General features: G+C 43.5%; 1 protein-coding gene across 1 annotated transcript; it reads right to left on the minus strand.

Annotated features, from left to right (window-relative positions):
• Positions 1-1,166: 1,166 nt before the first annotated feature.
• On the minus strand, positions 1,167-7,639 carry slc6a1a (solute carrier family 6 member 1a). Its single transcript, XM_015968145.3, has 15 exons — positions 7,496-7,639; positions 6,115-6,498; positions 5,885-6,016; positions 5,691-5,791; positions 5,464-5,573; positions 5,060-5,192; positions 4,382-4,516; positions 4,185-4,288; positions 3,517-3,641; positions 3,292-3,404; positions 2,647-2,778; positions 2,462-2,564; positions 2,189-2,289; positions 1,867-2,034; positions 1,167-1,770 (listed from the first exon to the last, which is right to left on the minus strand). Exons 2-15 carry the CDS (start codon positions 6,344-6,346, stop codon positions 1,384-1,386), a joined length of 2,076 nt encoding a protein of 691 aa, XP_015823631.3. The 5' UTR covers positions 6,347-6,498; positions 7,496-7,639; the 3' UTR covers positions 1,167-1,383.
• Between the last annotated feature and the right edge of the window lie 11,912 nt (positions 7,640-19,551).

Below are 19,551 nucleotides of genomic sequence, written 5' to 3' on the forward strand. Positions count from 1 at the left end.
AACACGCTATGGCGAAAACGTCTGGAAAATTAAAGCTTTGTGCTTTTTTCACTAGGCGACCAGAAGACGACAGGAACAGAAACAGACCACTTGCTCACCGGCCTGCACTGAAACACCTACATATGTATTGCTGAATACATACTGATCCAACTATGACTGATCGTGACACGTAGAGAAAAATGAAATCATGACTGTACTTAAACACAGAGTTGGTCCCGTTTTTTAAAAATGTTTTCAGTTTTTTTTGTGCCAGCGTAAAAAGTGGTATTTTGTATTTCTGCCAGTCATGTAAACAGACTATGGCTTGTCTAAATTATTTTCTACTGGCTTAAGGCCTTTTTTCTTTGTCAGGAGACATTTGAGAAACTTTGTTCCTGAGGAAACCATGCAAACGTAAACAGGACTGACTGTCAGCATCATAAAGGATAGTCAATGTTAGTAAATCACTTTTTAACCCTGTGCTTCTTCTTCTTCTTCTGTTTATTGTACGTTTGTGTACCCTGTGCTTTGCCGGCCAAATACTAAAACGGCATAGTTTTTGCTTTTGTCTGCCTATTGATTTTGGTCCTTCGTTTCAACACACATACATATATATATATATATTTATATTTATATATATAGTATAAAACATCCTAAAAATAATTCTAAAAATGCTTTGATCACATAAAAGTTTTATCTCTCTCTTTTTTTCACTGAAAAAAGGAAGGGAAAATAACAGTCTCTCTCTCTCACACACACACACACACACACACACACACACACACACACACACACACACACACACACACACACACAAAATCTCTTGCAACAAACGCTGGATCGCTCCAGAGCTGCTAAACGTGAACTTCTTACTGGCATTGTGATTAGCTCAGAGCTCCCCGTTTGCCTCGCGGCATTGTAGTTTGACCTCACAGAGAGCGACGTTCGGAAAGAGACAACTGTGTGAGGTTCAGTAAACATCCACAAAAAATAAACACGACGCCATCCCTTGCACTCCTCTATGATGTTAAGTTTGTTTTACTACTTCGTCTACAATAGTCACACGGTATTTACTTGATTCATGAAGATATTCAACAAATCTCTAATCTATGTCTCAAGGATTTTTTTCTTTTCTCACAGTATTACACAGTATGTTTACAATTTTTTTAAAATTCAGAATTCCGGTTGTATTCGTGAACTCTAACAGTCTTTGATGTTGTTATCAGAACGCAAACCAACAGCGAGACATCGTTGGCTTGATTTAACAAACGCAGAAAAATGAAACATGGTTTTAAAATCGGTTTGGATCACGTATTGCCCTCGGAGGTAGGTAAATCAATTAAAATCTTGGAAGTCCTTTGCAATGTTCTTTTTTGTCTAAATGCTCCATGAGGGTTTCTTTGTTTACACGTTGGCCTCGGCGTTGCTCAGGTTAGAAGTCGGGCTCGTCGGTTTGGGGGGATTGGCGGGCTCTGTTGGGCTGGTTGGGTTTGGAGGCGGGCTGGTTGGGCTAACAGTTGTCATGATGGGGTTAACTGGACTTGTTGTTGTGACTGTGGTGGTGATGGTAGCGGTGGGGCTTGTTGCCGGGTTCACTGGGCTGGAGGCTGGATTAGCTGCTGGTGGAGCAGGTGCAGCGGGGCTGGCGGTGTTAGCGGGGGCGGGGCTGGTGGGGCTGGCTGGATTGTTAGGGCTGGAGAGGTTAGCGGCGTTGGTTTCTGCTTGCTGCTCAGGTCCGTTCTCCTGACATCGCCTGGTGACCGCGGGAGGCTGAAACATTATTCGAAGGCGCTGGAACAGAAACATGCAGCAAATCAGGCATGTCAGTACAACAGATCTCACCATGGAACATCTACCAGCACGAACCACGTTTCATTTCCTTCGTACCTCCTTGTAAGTGCCCTTGAGACCAAGATACATGTAGACCATGTATCCTGGTATGAGGACCATAGAGGACAGCGCCATGAGCCAGCCCACTCCCTGACCCCAGCCTGGGAACACGTAGTCTCCCATCGTGAGAGGAACCATTTGAATGGCGCTGAACAAGAACACGCCCTGTGGGAGACATTATGCATCCTGACACATCCGACTACAGGCAGCATGGCTGCAGCCTGGCGTGGCTGCAGGCAGGTAATATTGACTTTATTTATCGTTTCACTTCTCTTGTCGTGACTTTAGATGTACTGTTCTATTAGCTCAAAGTACTCACAGCAACAATGAGAGGAGTGAACCCGACCCAGCACAGCTTCCACCATATACAGGGTCTGTAGCCAATCATCTCCTGGATGTTGTCGTAGAACTTGTTCACACCTGCCAGACAAATGAGTCTGGGGTTAAAATAATCATAAATAGTGAGATGCAGGCTGTGAGAGCTTGGGACTTTGAAGCCAAACAGGAAAGCAGGATTTTTAAATGATTTGTTTAAGAAATTTAGCAAATTCAAACACGATGCACTCGAATGTATGCAGGAGTGAGTTCGCACCATAGCACCAGGATATGGAGATGCACTCAAAGAAGACCAAGAACAGCAGACACATCCCGCTGGCAGAGTAGTAGTCAAACAGTTTGAACACATAGAGTCCACCCTAGACACAGCAAAGGAGACTTGTTTAAAAACATTATTTAATGTAAAATAAAACGAGAACCAAGAGAGCTGCACGGCTGTACTTGTGTGATGTTTGAAAGTCCGATCAGATAGGACACCAGACAGACAGCAGCGATGAAGATCTCTCGTCGGCCTCGGAGAGCCCTGGGGAACTCGTCCACCAGGGCAGTGATGAAGCCTTCCACCGTGCAGAACTGAAGGACAGAATCAGACAAACGGCTTTAAAGGAAGAACAGCCTGCTTTCACCTCGATGCTTTCAAAGTATCTGTTCTGCAGCAATCTGGCAACATTTTATAATCTCGATCAAATGAATGCATGCATTTAAAGACAGACCCGCATGACCAAACACGGTCTTTCTGTAAGCCGTTTTAACGGGAAGAGAGGAAAAATGCCCTGTTGCTATGACATTTAGAACAAGGTTGCAATTTACGTCTTCCACTCTGAAAAGGGTGTGTGTGGTCGCGGTCGATGTGACCTTATTCAAATCACGCTCAAATTAAAGGAACCCAGGCAGTGCAGCCTGGAGGCATTCAGAGGTGATAAAGTTGCATTTAAAAATACTTGACAGCTAATGTCAAAGCTCGTCTGTCCACAAGACAAAGAAAAAAAACTGCATGCTTATCGTGCGGAGAGCAGAGGTGAGATATGCCACTGCTTTTAAATATTCAGGTCAGCCTAAGAGCAGATCATCACCGAGCCCCTTTACCTGGCTGTCTATCCCCAGCATGAGCAGCATGGAGAAGAACAGGATGGCCCAGAGAGGTGAGACAGGCAGCTGGGTTACAGCCTCTGGGTAGGCAAGAAAAGCTAAGCCGGGACCTGGGCGATAGAGAGCAAATTTTGGTTTTATCATTCAGAGGACTGCAAAGAAAAGCGGTCGGTGACAGAGAGCCAGAGAAATCTGAGTCAGAGCAGAGCCTTCTGCAGTTACCTGAAGCTGCTACGTCCTTAATGTCTTTCTTTGTCACATGCGCCATGAAGCCAACAATGGAAAAGATGACAAAGCCAGCAAACATGCTGGTACATGAGTTGATGCAGCACACAATGACAGAGTCTCTGGGGAGAGGAAATATAAAATGGGGCTGCTGTTAAAGGTTTAAATTGACTTTTTTTCCCCATTTTGTTCTGACCTTTCCTAAAAACCACACAAGCCTCTGAAAGCAAAGCCATCAGAGTGCTTTTATGCTTTTTTTTTAATTCAATTCCACGGCGGAGAAATGAAGAAAGGGCTTTCCTTAAAGCAGAAAGCTGCACATTCTAGTTGAGAACCTAAGTTCGTTTGCAGTCGTCATGTAAATGTGATAGAAAGAGGAATGAATTTGAAGCAAGCTCACAAGAAGCACAAAATGAATGCAACTGTTTTACGTAACTGAATGTTTATGTGACCCAGAACCGTGGGCCTGTTAGGGGAAACACTCAGACGTCGCAGCAACAGAAAAAACAGCCTTCTCTTCTGCTTCTTATTGCAGTTGCAGCAAAAATCTACAATAATTGGACATTTGAGATGTCTTAATTAAAATTATGGGCCAATTGTGTTTTTACTGCAGTTGTCTTCAGCTGTTTCTAGGTTATTGTCTCATAAATGGAGAGCAGCCTTACCTATAAACATTGTTATTGAAGGTGTTATAGCTGCCCAGAGCTATAAGTGACCCCAGTCCCAATCCGTAGGAAAAAAAGATCTGGGTAGCTGCATCCAGCCATACCTGACAGAGGAACACAGGGGTGGAGAGACATGAGTTCAGCTCAACTCGGGCGTGCAGCACATCGCTGTGAGTCACACAAAAACACGCCGTTACCTCTGATTCTTTCAGCTTCTGAAAGTCAGGGGTGATATAGAACAGAATTCCCTCTTTAGCTCCGGGTAGAGTCACCCCGCGGATGAAGAGAATAAAGAGCATGAAGTAGGGGTACGTGGCCGAGAAGTAAACCACCTGTAAAATGGAACACATCCATCAGCAGAGCATCACGGCACCTTCTACAAGCTTCGAGATCTGTTTTCACCAGCTTTTGTAGTTTTAGATTTTTGTAACAGAACATGAGAAAACATTCAGTGCAGCCTGTGTTTCTGTGCTTTTATGAGATTGTTGAGGCTCTTGGTGGGGGTGTTGTACTTTTACCAAAACAAATGTTGTTTTCCACGGTCATGTGACAAGCTAGACTTTTAAAATGGAGCGCCACATGAGGGAGAAGTGAAGGCAGAGGACAAATCCAGATTGTTGGCGGATTGCTGCTCCTTCTATCACGGCACCACACTCTCTACGGAAAATTTGTCAGGAGGATTGGAATGAGGAGCCACCAAGAGGCGGAGCAGGTTTAGGGAAATGTGATGTCTGTTATTTTAAAAATTAATTCTGGACAGTGCTGAATGTGATCTAAAAGATTGATGAGTTGATATTTGACTGTTTAATATTGCATAGGTGTCACAAACCTCCCATTAGGGGGACTGGGATTGCCAAACCTAGCAAGCATCTTACCTTTCCTGTCCAGCTAACTCCTTTCCAAATACAGAAGTAGACGAGGACCCAGGCGATGGCAAGTGTTATGGCCAGTGGCACTCGGATCTGGCCTGGTTTCTCCAAACCGTCAGTCATTTGATGCATGTTGTGCCTGTGAAGTCAGAGCAAGCAACACACACACACACACGCACACGCACACGCACGCACACACACACACACACACGCACACACACACACACACACACACACACACACACACACGCACGCACGCACGCACGCACGCACGCACACGCACACGCACACGCACACACACACACACACACACACACACACACACACACACACACACACACACACACACACACACAGATGTAACCATGCAGCAGAGGAGCCAGGAAAAGAAGAAAAGGACAGAATCTTACGTCCAAAACTCGTTCACAGCACTGCTCAGGTTGGTGGTGTCGTTGATGGAGTAGTTGGTGTAACATAATTCTGTGTTCCATGGATTGTTACAAGAGCTCCATGGAAGTTCCTAAAAAAGAAAAAAAAATCCTAACAATTCCAGGGATTTTATAGCCTTTTATACCACATGGATCATGATTTCCTGGTGAGTTTTGACCTAATGTTGGTTTAACTGTAAAATACTTACAGTGGCGAATGAGTTGTACAGGTAGTAAATGGCCCAAGCAATAATCACTATGTAGTAAATATTAAGCCAGAAGGACAGGACAGCAGCTGCAAGGCCCACACCTGGTGCACAAAACATGTTTGAATGTGAGTTTTAATAATGAAACGTTTCCTTTATTATAGCTAATTGGTAAAGATGCATTTTGGTTTATTTACCTTTGAACATAGGAGCCAGTTTCCACACACCAAGCCCTCCAATGGACGTGTACTGACCAAGTGAGCATTCCAGTAGGAATAATGGGACCCCAGCAAATATCAGGGTCAAAAAATAGGGAATCAGAAAGGCTCCTGGGTGGATAAAAGTACACCGGGTTACCACATTACAGGGAAGCAGCTAGTATTCTTGGGTAAATGAGTGGATCTCACTAGGAGCAGATCATGTTTACCTCCTCCGTTTTTCCCACAGAGATAGGGAAATCTCCACACGTTCCCCAGTCCAATTGCATAACCCACGCAAGACAGGAGGAAATCAAATTTTCCCACCCATGTTTCCCTGGCAGGCAACTCCTTTTTGTTCTTTTCGGGTTTGACGTCCAGTGATTTGGGTTTGTCATTGTTAGTGGCCACCTCGTTCAGTTCTGTGACTTGTCCGTCCGTTTTGGTGCCGTTCGTTGCCATGTCTCTGGATTTGACAAAGGTCCTGGCAGTAGGACGTGAGACTTCAGCACCAGTCCACGTAGACAGCAGCTTCGCGGTTTTTGCAACTGACCTTCGGACCAAATGCCTTGAGATGAAGCCTGCGCGCACACGACGGGTCAGTCTGCGTTAACCTACAGATCGGATAGAGCAGTTGCTTTTAGATTCAGGGGTGGGCGCAGAAGATATGGTTACCTATCAGACAAAGATGGACACATATTTTTCTGCATTCATTTGTGCAGGTGCGCAAAACCAACCAACCAGAATAAGTCTACTTTAAACACACACTAAAGCACACTACTGCGTCCTCTGATTATTTGGCACCGTGACAAATTTCCATTCACGTCAGACTCAAAAAATGCCAAAACTAAATAAATAAATAAATACGAATCATCGATGGCAGCAGCATGCTGACTGATTTGCCTCCACAGCTAAAACACAGACGACAGACAGATTGCGCGTAATTAATCAGCCAAAAACAGAACAGCAGACTCGGTAGCCCAAACAAAGTCTGAAATTAAATATACTAAAAAGGGAGGAAAAGAGAGGAGACGAAAGGCTGGCAGCACAATCAGAGAAGAAAAAGTTAGATGGAATTTATAGGATCCAAAACATGCACCTGAAGCGCAGGACGCAGCGTACCCAAACCGTCTAGCCTATGAGATTTAAGCACACAGTCCATCAATAACCACCTACAGACTCTCCTAACTGCTTTCCTCATACAGAGCTGGAAGTAGTGGGGATGAAAATAGGTCTACAGCGAACTGAGAGACAAAACGCACGGTGGGGACAAAGGGACGTCCAATGCGTAAAAGCTTTACGCATCTGTCTGCACACATTCTACCCGACTAATTGAGAACTCTGCTCGCTGTGTAACGCGCCGGAATGCGCATCTGCATCAGCAGAGCCCTTCAGACCAACACTCATCGATCCCGCATGTGATTGGATGTAGATCTGGTTTAAAGCACCTCGCGGGTTTTAAACCCCCCAGTAACAACAGCAGCTGCCAACAATCCAGCCATTCTACCACCGCAAAGGGACAGATGTCCACCTTCCCTCGTGCAGGGTAGAAAAACAAAAACACAATGCAAAACAGACACACGCAATGATTCGGCAGCAGGTTTTACTCACAGAGAATCTGAGATCTGCGCCGCCGAGGATCCGCTGCTCGCCACAAATCTCTAAACGAGGTATCCGCAGGTTCCTCCCTAGGGCGAAGTTGTAAACTCCCGATGTCTCTTGCAACATAAAGAGGTTTTGCTTCCATTAAAAGACTTAATGTGGAGGGGGGCTGGTAGTGTAGATGGTCCAAGCTGGAGCTGTCCAGCGGGTAGCAGTGCTGAAGACCAGGAGGAGGAGGAGGAGGAGGAGAAAGAAAGAGGAGGAGGTTGAATTAACACGGGTAGCAGCCGCTTCGCCTTGTGCGACTGTCTAACATCAACAACCAGACTCAACTCCCATCCACAGCCTCAATGTCATCTGAAAGTCGCTCCCCCCCTTCACCCCCCCTCCCAGTCCTCATCCATAGGTTGTGCTGACATCACAACTGCGTGTTCAAATGTCAGTTTTGCTCCTTTTATTTATAAGAAATTCAAACATTTTAGTCTTAATTATCATTAATGCGCAACTTTCATGATGAAATAAAATCCCCCCCCCCCCGAGTCAGGTGCTAGAGTGTGAGTTATTCAAATTTTTTGTTTGTTGTTACTGCTGCCACTATCCAAGATGTGAGCCCCTCTCTCCGCACACACCGGAAAAATCAGAGAAAGCCAGAAATGGCACCCCTCCTACCCCCTGTTATCAAAAGGTATGACCGTGGTGCAAAACACAGACACATGTGGGGGGCAATGTAAGCAGCAGCTCAGGTCCAAACGCAGACATCTGAGGCCATTGTGATAAAAGGAGCCCATTGGTAAAGGGAGGGAGCATCAATGCCTGGTCTCTCCTGAAGTCGACGTTCTCCACAAACCAGGGGATGATATGAGGAGGATAAACCCGAGGAGAGACGAAAATACTCCAAAGAATGGGGACGTATCCAGAGACTCATCCAAGTGGACTTTTTTTGCATTTCTTTGAACCAAAAGGCAAAATCTGGACAAGAAGAAAGTTTAAAGGGGAGCTGGTTGGCTGTAGACGAAACGGTAAGTGTGGCTGGAAATGGTTCCAACTTCTAATGTTCTGTTGGTGTGTTTTTCACCCTGCTCGCACTTTCTTCGTTAAGGGAAAACAACCAGGAACTCACCTTTGTTTCTTTAAAGTTGCGCATGCAGAGTGATGTGCAAACTGCTGGAGAGACCAGGAGCTTTGCACCAGCCTCCATCCTAGTCTGACAGGGTAGCAGATGGCGAACCAATGAGGGGTGAACTAACCCACTAAATGTTACCACATGAAATGCAGCATTTAAAATCCCATCTGGTCGGCCGTCCCCATGGACATAAAGTGTGAAACATGACACATATTTATACACCTGCTGATGGAGCACACGGGCATGTTGCACTGGGCTGGTGACACGTTCCATCAGCCAGCTGACCTCTTAACCCCGGAGCTTTGATTTCACTCAGCCTGCTGCTCTTTTTACATTTTTCCCCCCATCAGCCGCCTTCAGTCTCCTAATCTGAATGTGAAGGCTGCTCGTAGCTCCTCGTGAACGTTGTGCTCCATTAGGCTGGAATGACTCGGCCTTTCTTCCGATGGCTTTCAGAAGGAGATTGAGGCTAGCCCAGTGTGGGTTTGTAGCGTCCTCCTAGTCCACTCGTCACTTTAAAGGTTTGTGCACTCACGTGGATCATGATTTATTACATTTGGCTCTAATTATAAATAGATCAAAGCCAAGTTTCTAATATGATTTTCTGCGTTTTATTATTCGGCAGAAATAACAGAAGAGAAAACTATAATTAAAAAAGATGAAGCTCAATAGTAAAATCTAAATCCTGGCATTTCAGATAGAAAAATGATCAAATATGAAATCTGTGTCTGCAAACATATTTTTTAACGGCCCACCTTGAGACAGTCTTTTAGCTGCTCGCTAATCTGAGAAATTTCCTGAGTATTTCCGGAGTTTTCTAAACATCTCTGCGGACTCGCATGTTTTCAGCAGCATTCTGTCATTTGTCATTTGAAGCCACAAAGTGAACTGATTAGCATGATGATTAGTCATTAGCATGCAAATAAAAAGCAATTAACATATTTTATTCATGTTGTCGCTGGGTTGTTTTTCCTCCTCACGGGTACAATGGTGTACACATCCTGTTTTACTTTCATTGCAAGCATGCGAGTCGTTTCTGGTGACCGGTGCCAGATGTAGGATTTTACATGTGGAGGTTTTGGGTAAATAATCTCAGATGCAGGATGGATCAGTAGTTTATTTGATAGCAAATAAGCGATGATGCTAAATGTTGTTTTAAATGTTGCAGCAAAGGAAAATTAACCCTAAAAGGGCTCTTTTAGGCCTAAATGGGAATAAAATTGCTTTCAGATCCTTTTTTCTGACAGCAGCGGAGAATCTAAGATAAAAACGTGTTGTAAAACGACCAGGCACACTGTCAGAAACCTTAAGGTGCAGACTTCTCCCCTCTTGCTGTCTAATCTTCATTTTTGCTGTGATTGCTGACACATTTTTAATGTGAGCTCTGTGTGTGTGTGTGTGTGTGTGTGTGTGTGTGTGTGTGTGTGTGTTTATGTGGTTATTTTGCAGGGAAAATATTGCCTAAATGAATATCTGCTGATGTATTTTCAGCATGAAGCATAAACACAATGTATACACTGCTCACATGACAACTCTCTGAGACGTTACACCTCCTTGTGTGGTAAAATCAGTGCAGCATACAGATGCTCTGATGTGGCTTCCTTCAGATTTGTTTAGCGTGACCCAAATTGCTGTGAAGTAAGAACATCAGCATCCCTGTCTCGCCTTTTCCTTCCATCCTTCCTTGCGTCTCCTTCGATCTGTTTCTCTCTAGGCCTCCTGCTCGCGTGCAAACACACACACACACACACACACACACACACACACACACACACACACACACACACACACACACACACACACACACACACACACACACACACACACTTTACAAAGAGGAGAAATGAGCTGAGAGGACATTTTTGTAGCACGCAGCCTCAGCCGGATTATTTGCTCGACTAGCGAGCGATCTTTGGAAGTAAGAATCGTTGATATTCAGGGATTCAAAGTGAAGAATCCTTAGACTTTGAGAATCATTCTGCATCATTTGTCAGTTTTTTCTTAAATTTTCCTTTTTCAAAAGATCAAATTTAATTCCTCCATTCCAATGAGACATTTTTTCTTTGTGGATTCAGATGTGGCATTTGCTATTAATCCGAAAAGCGATGTTGTTTCCCCAAACCCGTAGATGGAGACAGTCCTGATTGTGGAGACGTTCAGCTCCTGTGCAGGTTTGGTTTACCATGTCTTGCATGGACAATCGGGACGAGACAGGTACTCGTGCTGATCTGCTGACTGCTGTGTGTGACATCCAGCACATGGTGTGGATTAAGTAAACATCTGACCTCCATGAAAACCGGTATGGGGGCTCTAAATCGCTTCCATTTTTGTACATGTGTTGCTAGGCAACAGCATAATCGCTCTTCGTCTCCCCCTCCTTACATGGCTCTCTACTGGGATTGCTGTGCTTAGATCCCTGAAAATGGTTAATTAACTTCCACAAAAAGTCCATTAATGGTGAAGATTAGGCTTTGACGGTTAAAACGCACAGCCAGGGCTGCACTGAAATATATGCTAATGTGCAAACAAATGTCAAAAGTTCAAAAGAGGTCTCTGAAACACATGATCCCTAAAGCAGGACTCTATCCAGACTCTGCAGCAGCAACTTGAACAACTGCGAAAGAGCACAGAATCAGAGTCCTGAATCAATCGGTGCACACTGGCTCGAACGCTGACAAAATAATTCACACACACCACGGCTCTCATTAGCCTGAAACGATCTAAAACAGTTCCACAGGCTGCAAGAATGAGAGGCTCCTTGTATGAGCAAGCATCCATGTTATCAGAATAAACATACATACGTGTTACTGCTGTTCTCTAGAGGCAGCTAATGGTTTAGTTTCTAGGTGTAAAATAATATAATACGATGTTTGAAATGAAACAACTTTTATCATCAACACACGTTTTATTCCATCACAGATAAAATGTCCAGAGTTCTGGTTCAGTGAGCTGAATAGCATTCCTGTCACTGAAATGAAGACGGCACAGAGGGCACGACTCCTGCTCGGATGTTTGCATCTTATTAACTAAACGCGTAGGATATCCACACAAGTTCATCTTTTGTTTATTACTGGATGTTCTGAAAATTTCCAAGACAAAGACTCCTTTCATTTAGGTAGAAACATCTTTTGAAGAGGAAATATTTTCAATGAGGCCTATGTTTGTTCTGAACCGGAGAACTGGTGTGCTTTTATTTCCTTATTGTATTTCCTTTTTAAAGAAATGTTTAAAATTTCTCCAGGAAACAGAAGAACCCCATCACCATTGTTTATTTTCTCCAAGTTATCTGGAACTATTGGGACCTCATTAGCTACAAGAGCAAATGTGAAGGTACATAAAAGCTATGTTACAAAAAATGCTAAAATCAAATACAATATTAAATAAGTACAATAAGGGCAACACAGTCAGCTGGACAGTGGCACTGCTGCTAGTGCTGTTACCTTGCAGCAAGAAGGTCCTGGGTTCAAATCCCAACCTGGGATCTCTCTGCATGGAGTTTGCATGTTCTCCCTGTGCATGCGTGCGTCCCTCCGGGTACTCCTGCTTCCTCCCACAGTCCAAAAACATGACCGTCAGGTTAACTGTTTCTCTAAATTGTCCTTAGGTGTGTGTGTGCTTGGTTGTTTGTCCTGTGTGTCTCTGTGTTGCCCTGCGATGGACTGGCAACCTGTCCAGGGTGTACCCCGCCTACTTGCCCAGTGATTGCTGGATATGGGCACCAGCCCCCCACAACCCCGCGTGGGCAAGCGGGTGTTGACAATGGATGGATGGATGGAAGGACAACAAACTGACTAAATGATTATGGTGCAGGGAAGCCATTGTCCTCCATGCAGAGATTCAAGAAGAACAGTTTGTTTTTGAAATAAAAATCAAATATAAAAAGATGTTACGACTTTTATTTAACAGCGCAAACATTCCTCTTTTTCTGGCTCATACAGTTTTCTGTGAACATGTTCAGCCTTGGATGAGTTACATTTGCAGAAATCATGCATCTCTCACATCCATGCAAGCACGTATCATAACACTGCCACCACCGTGCCTCACTGCAGAGACTCCAGGTTCACAGTAAGGGTTCAGCTCAAGTCCACCACTGACAGTTTGGGTCTCATATTAACTTTGGATCCTGTATTTATTTCCTTTTTAAGCCAATGAGGCAGAGATTTCCCCTCACAGTTTTTCTCTGTACTGATCACTGATCGGGTTCATTCTTTACCTCTTGATTACGGTTGCTGTTTGCGCAGATTTCTGTTTTTCTTTCCCAAAATTATTTTCTCTCCTGGACTTCTTAGACATATGTCTCAGTATCTCTTTATTCCTTCACCATGTTAGAACATGAGGCCTCCAGCTCTAGAAAGTAATTGCATACATGTAGGGATTCAACTTTCTCTTCTCGTGAAAAGCAAACCTATCCTCAACAAACATTTTCTTTGTAATAAAGCGTCATAGTTGTTTCAGTATTTCATGTGTTGATGCAATAGAATCAGGCACGAAAATGCAGTCAAGAGTTTTCCCATTGACTTGGAAAATGATCTTTTCATTATTGCCTTCCTCTGAAAGGCAAAAGACATAATGAATCTTAGCTGAATATATGGGATCTTTGTTTTTCAGAATTGGTCATTAGGTCACACATCTGGGATTTAAAAAGTGTCTGTTAGTGAAATATCTCACAAACCTCTGGGTGACATTTGTAGAACATAATTATTACTGATGAACTTCCAGAGTGGATCCAGTTCAAAGAGGGCCACCGCAGCCTGCCTTCACCACACTGCAACTCTTAAAAGGAACTCCAGCTATGAGGACGTGCATGCCCTAATAAGCCACACATTTTCTGTTGTACCAAAATATGTTGTCAGAAACACACAAAATATAGCTGTTTATTTATAAATCTGTAATGTTTAGCACATTTTTTGACATTCGTAGGATGCCATTTTTTCCGCACGCAATGCACTCTGGGGGCGATGTGCTTGGAAGAATAGCTGTTGACGCTAGTGTTTGTTTACGCGCTCACCGTATTAATAATTAGGTAAAAGGCTGCATTGTGCTGCTTTTGGATGTAATTTCCAGTCAGAGGGCAACAAGGGGAGTGATGTGAGTTTACACAGCTTTCCCACTGTGTAAAAGCAGTGGGAAGATGCTTATGGACGGACACAACTTCCCAAAGATCCGCGGCTGTGTTCCCAACATTTTTCTCCTGATGCGTTTGAGGCTTATAGTCGACCACGACTACTTAAAGAGATCACCAGAGCAGCTGGGTATAAGAGAAGGTGGAAACTAAATGCTTTACTGACCAGTTCCCCACACAAGGAGCCTAAACGCCCTCGGAGAGACAAGAGACGCTGGACGCTCTCCTGAGCCGACAACCCGCTCCTGCAGCTGCCGCTTCTGTCACGTTGGGCGAACCATTGGACACGCCACTCGTCACGGATGAAGCTGAATATTCACCTCTACCATCAATAAAACAAGCAGTAAGTGCAGCAATACAGTGTTCCCCAAATATATAATATCTGCAAAAATGATTAAAGTCGTTTCACTGAATACCCTAATCATCTATGAAGCACACGACAGCAGTGGATGCTAAAATTCTCCAAAATCATTCATGATTGAATAAGTTTGATCACAAAATAGTTTACCATTAACTTCTGCTGACAAACATGTGAGCTCTTGACAATAAACACTCTCCCTCTCGGTTACCATGGAGACGCTTTTGCCGTGCACGCACCACCGGTTTTGTCCTGCTCTCGCCGCATCCCGCCCTTCTTGCTCTTCATTTTGATGCTCGTTTTGTGAAACATGGTCAGTGATGTCCTCATTAACGTTTCACTCTGCTTCAAATCGAAAAGGCTGAACAGTCACTACAGGGTCCCAAAGCCGGCCGGTGCAACCGAGGTACAACCATATGATGTCACTACCCAGAGTGCATTGCGATGCTAACAAGAATGGCGACCTACGAGTTAAACTATTTTTACAAATTTTATAAAAATGAAGACATTAAGAAGGTTTTTTACACCAATTTAATATAACTGATACTAACATTTATCTTTTAAGAGCCACAAAGTTTTGTAACCTGGGTTGCTTTTAAGTGGTAGAAGGTGAGAGTGTTCACAACGTAATCGCTTACAAATTGTGCGACGTCACGTGAAACTGCACAGACAACTTTTACAGATTAAATGCTGTCATTTATCTGCAGCAGATGGAGATAAAGTTCAGAACTCAGTAATACAAGATGAACATTCATTCAAGAGTCTGGTGTGATCTCAATGGCTACCCACCTGCAAGAAAAACTAGCGTTCTAAAATTAGCTAGCTAATTTGAACTCAAGACAAAAGTTAGAAAAGTTTGTGTTCTCCATCAGCGACATCATAAACCCAGGTCAAGTAATCAGAATGATTTATTCTGCTGCCTTTTCATCTCCATGAGGGAGCTGCCTAGTCTCATTACAGTGCCGTTAATTGCACAATTAGGGCAACTTCAATGTAAATAAATTACAAATCATCCATGTGAATGATTTTAAATCATCTTTGGCTGAAACGTTTATTTTCTCTGAAGAACTGGCCTCAAATTACGCAGAAAACGGTTTTCATGATGGGTATTGAAAATGGTTTAAAACCTAATCAAACTGGAGCGTTTTTAGTTTCATGTATGCTGCTGATTTAAAGGAAAAGCTGTTAAACATTTAAGGTTAAACATGGAACACCAACACCAAGCGACATCTGGTGTGTGGAGTTTGTATAAAACAAGGTTTCCAGCTGTCGGGATATCAGGTTTACTGAAGTGTTTTCTTTGGGTCCATCTGTTGTAGGCTTCACCCAAACTCACTCTGGGTTTAGGTCTTTTATGGTTGCTCCTTTTCTGAGAAAGATAACAACATCTTCTGGGATCAGAAGACGCTGCTTGACTCGCCAAGTCTGCCATTTTCCACTGTGTCAGTTTCGCTGTGCCAAGTGGACTGTTTGGCAACCCACAATGGCGCCCTCGATTAGACGTAAACATGAACCCCGTGTCGAATCCGTCAAAACAAATGTTTGATTATAATATAGCTTTTAAAGGAAACACTGCACCGTCATTCTACACACGTCTAAATGTCCTGTGGAGGTATTACTTTTAAAAACTATAGCTTTTTGTTTAATTGATCCATATTCAACCTTTAAAAATTTCATAAGTTCCTTAAAAACAGCCACAGTGTGAATGAGACTGAGTTTATTAGCTGAAATCGGATCCTTTTATGGTGTTTTTGTGAACGTTTTGTTGTTTTGTTCCTGTGAGTGTCTTCCTGGAGTTGCTACTCTCCATATGAGTTAATCAGATAATTCGTACCTGAGAAATTTCAAAAAGCCAAAAGGAGTCCAGTTTCAGGGAAAATCAAACCAGGCCTGTGAGAGGGAGAGGGTTAGGAGCAAAGAGAAGCCAAAGGTTCATCTTCAGCATATTCAAAAGGGAAGGAGCCACGACATGGAAGTATTTATAAATGGAGGCTTTGACAGAAGCCTGCGATCCTTCCTCAGCACACTGCCCCTGCTAATCTCCTCTATTCAACCACATCACTATGGAAACCGAGTGGATGTCTCACCCTTGCTGCCTAACACCGCCATGCAGTCATGTCCGCTTCTGACATGGAGGTTGTTCTGCAAAGCTGCCGGCTGCTCTTTGTTCCACTTCAGCGTCCATGCTGTGACATTATTGTGAGCTGCACCGGGCCTGGATGACGCCTTTTAAAATCTGGGAAATTGTTCTGGAGGAGGAAGGAAACGAGAGCTTAAAGTTGTACAATAATCACTTCAGTGTTAACTCGGCTGTGTGATGCAGAGTTTGAGGTGATTGGAGGTTTTTTTCCTCTCCTTGTGCCTGCAACCTATTTCATTTCTTTGCCTTTCCTCTGGCAAAATTGCAGGAGCACATTCGTCATGGTTTTAAAAGGTTTATCAACTTCAAAGCTGAGGGAGCTGGTTGTCCAGCCCATCAGTGAGACCACGCAATCCTTCCAGCACCGACAAGAATGGGTTAGAGCATGTGGACAAAATTTTGCGGCTAAGCTCTCAGTTCAGAGCTTTTTACATTAAACTGGGAGATTCACATTTGCATTTTGCCTTTGACGTCAACTTTAAACCACTTCGTCAGCCCCCTCAGCATCTTAGGGAAGAGCTTCAGTAATTGTTAATTACAGGAAAAAGATGGTTGTAATCACTCGTGGTATCAGGCTGATCAGCGCTAACACTGACTGCTGCAGAGAGAGCAGAGGTAAACACAGCCTAAAGGAGCTGCGGTGAGAGCCCTGCATCTCAGTCCGATCAACCTCAAGTTTCCAACGGTGAGTAAAATATACGTGCATGTAGTGTTATAGTGATCTTCATCAAATAGCAAATAATAAATCAATAAATAAGCATTTTATTCCTCTTTGGAACAACTAACCAGGCAACATTCATAATAGTAAATTAGTACGTTAATAATTAATACCAATTTTTACTTTTTATTTGAACTTAGGATATTTTTGTTCATATAGTGCAACAAACATCAGACTAAAAGCATCATCCACTTTTCCGGGGTCGGGTCGCGGGGGCAGCAGCCTAAGCAGAGAGGTCCAGACTTCACTCTCCCAGCGACTTGGGCCAGCTTCTCCGGGGAATCCTAAGGTGTTCCCTGGCCAGCCGAGAGACAGTCCCTCCAGCGTGTCTTGGGTCTTCCCTTGGGTCTCCTCCCAGTTGGGTGGAGATGTGGCTCACTTCTTTTTTCTGAAACATATTTATCAATGTTTTTTCCCCAGAGTACAACTTACAAGGCACTCATTCCTACTAGAGACCATTGTAAAGGTATTGGGATGTATGAAGAAGTGAACCACATCTTTAAATCAACTACCAGTTGGTAAAGGTGAATAGTAGATGCTCCCCACTAGTCACAACCAGCAGTGGGGTCCCCTAAGGATGTGTGAGTTCATCGTTGCTGTTCTCTATCTACACAGATGACTGTACCACCCGTGCACCTGGCCACTACCTCATTAAATACTCTGATGATACAGCTCTGGTGGGGCTACTGACAGAGGGGAAAGCATCAGAAAACATCTTTGCCAATGTGATGAAGGTATTGCGATGGTGTGAACGGCATGAGCTCACACCAAACTCAACAAAAAACAAAAGAGGTCATGTTTGGGACTACACATCACACACTTGCCCCTATAATACCCCCCCCCCCCCCCACACACACACACACACACACAAAACAATACTTATCCTTCAAGTACGTGGTTATACATGTGGACTCTGCACTGCCATGGTCTCCCCATGTGGACTACATCCATAAAAAGCCCTCTGAAGGAGACACAGGTCCTTTGGCGTTAACATCAATATTCTCCAGAGATTTTTAGTGCTACCCTACTGAGCATCCTGCAGGATGGAGGTCTGGGTTGGCTGCGTAGCCTTAATGTCCAGTGCAAGTCAAGAATACAAAGACTTTTTAACATCTGCTCCAAATTAGTGGGTCAATCTGTGGAGAGTTGCTTTTTCAGTGGTTGGTCTTCACAAACCATCAGACTGGCAAGGGCGATAACCACAGACCCCTCTCACGTTTTGCACGGAGAGTACCAACACCTCCCATCCGGCAGTCGCTTTAGAGTGCCATTGTGCAGAAGGAACAAATATAAACATTTGTTTGTGCTACGATCAATTAGTCCACTCAAAACAGCAGCTTTATGCTGCTGGAAGGATTTCTAGTTTTAAAGGTGTTGCCTGTATTGAACAGAGTTTGTTCTTATGTTTCTTACTTTTTATGTTACGTAAAGCTTCTTAATGTTTTTCACGGTGGTTGAGGTACAGCTACCTTACCTTACCTTACCTCCTCTCCTCTCCTCTCCTCTCCTCTCCTCTCCTCTCCTCTCCTCTCCTCTCCTCTCCTCTCCTCATGTTACCTCATGTTATCTTCTCTTCTCTTCTCTTCTCTTCTCTTCTCTTATCTTATCTTATCTTATCTTCTCTTATCTTATCTTATCTTATCTTATCTTATCTTATCTTATCTTATCTTACTAGATGGGAGAAAAGTATATGCATCCATTTGTGAAAATCCACCCAAAGATGTTACAGTCTTTCTCAATTGCAAAACAGCACAATTCCTGAAACCTTGCTCCCTTTTCTCAAAACATTAAACACAAAACCTCAGCTTCAACCACGATTTACAAAACCTCTTATTTCTCTTGCAAAATAAAACTTTCGCCTCAAAACAGTTTTAGCTGTGCTCAAAATCAAACACTACTCTCAAATCATAAATAAATTACTCAAAATTACATACACCATCAAGCGGTCAGTAAACAATACACCAAAAAATAGAAAGCACAATGTTCAGGGCCATGCAATTTGTTTATTGTACCATATACAGCCTGCAGTCCATTGTGCTACAGTGTTCAATGAGAAAAACAATACATAAAATGAAAAACATCAAAGGACTAAACATGTTATCAATAGGGCTCTTCTTGTCTGTGGGCTGGGTCAGGCCACACCATTTCATCGACATCACATGCAATATTTTCCCTCCTGAGGCTCAAATTGGGTTGCACTCAGTCCTGCTTCCCTCATTGTCAGCCCATGGACAACAACATGGCCAATGGTTGTTGCTCACATTTCATTGGATATTTCCCCTCTCTGTCATGCTCTTCCTCTTCGTCCTCCTCTCTCTCTTTCTTGCCCCCCCCCCCGGTCCTCACCCCTCACCCTCTCACATGATGTCTTCTATCCATTGTCAAATGTGTTCCACTTGTGTTTACCGTTATGGACGACATGTACATTAGAGTGCAGAATGTGTTTTATGTATGAGAATGTGTTTAGAGTTTTTGTAAACCGTGTGAAATGGTTTAAGGTTTTGACAACAGGCTCAACAGTTAGCTTAATGAGTTCAAGCAACTGAGAACTTTCTTCAGTCAATGGATTTTAGTGTTATAGCAATTGAGAAAAACTGTAAAGCA

This window comes from Nothobranchius furzeri, chromosome 15, assembly GCF_043380555.1.
Source record: "Nothobranchius furzeri strain GRZ-AD chromosome 15, NfurGRZ-RIMD1, whole genome shotgun sequence".
NCBI lineage: Eukaryota > Metazoa > Chordata > Actinopteri > Cyprinodontiformes > Nothobranchiidae > Nothobranchius > Nothobranchius furzeri.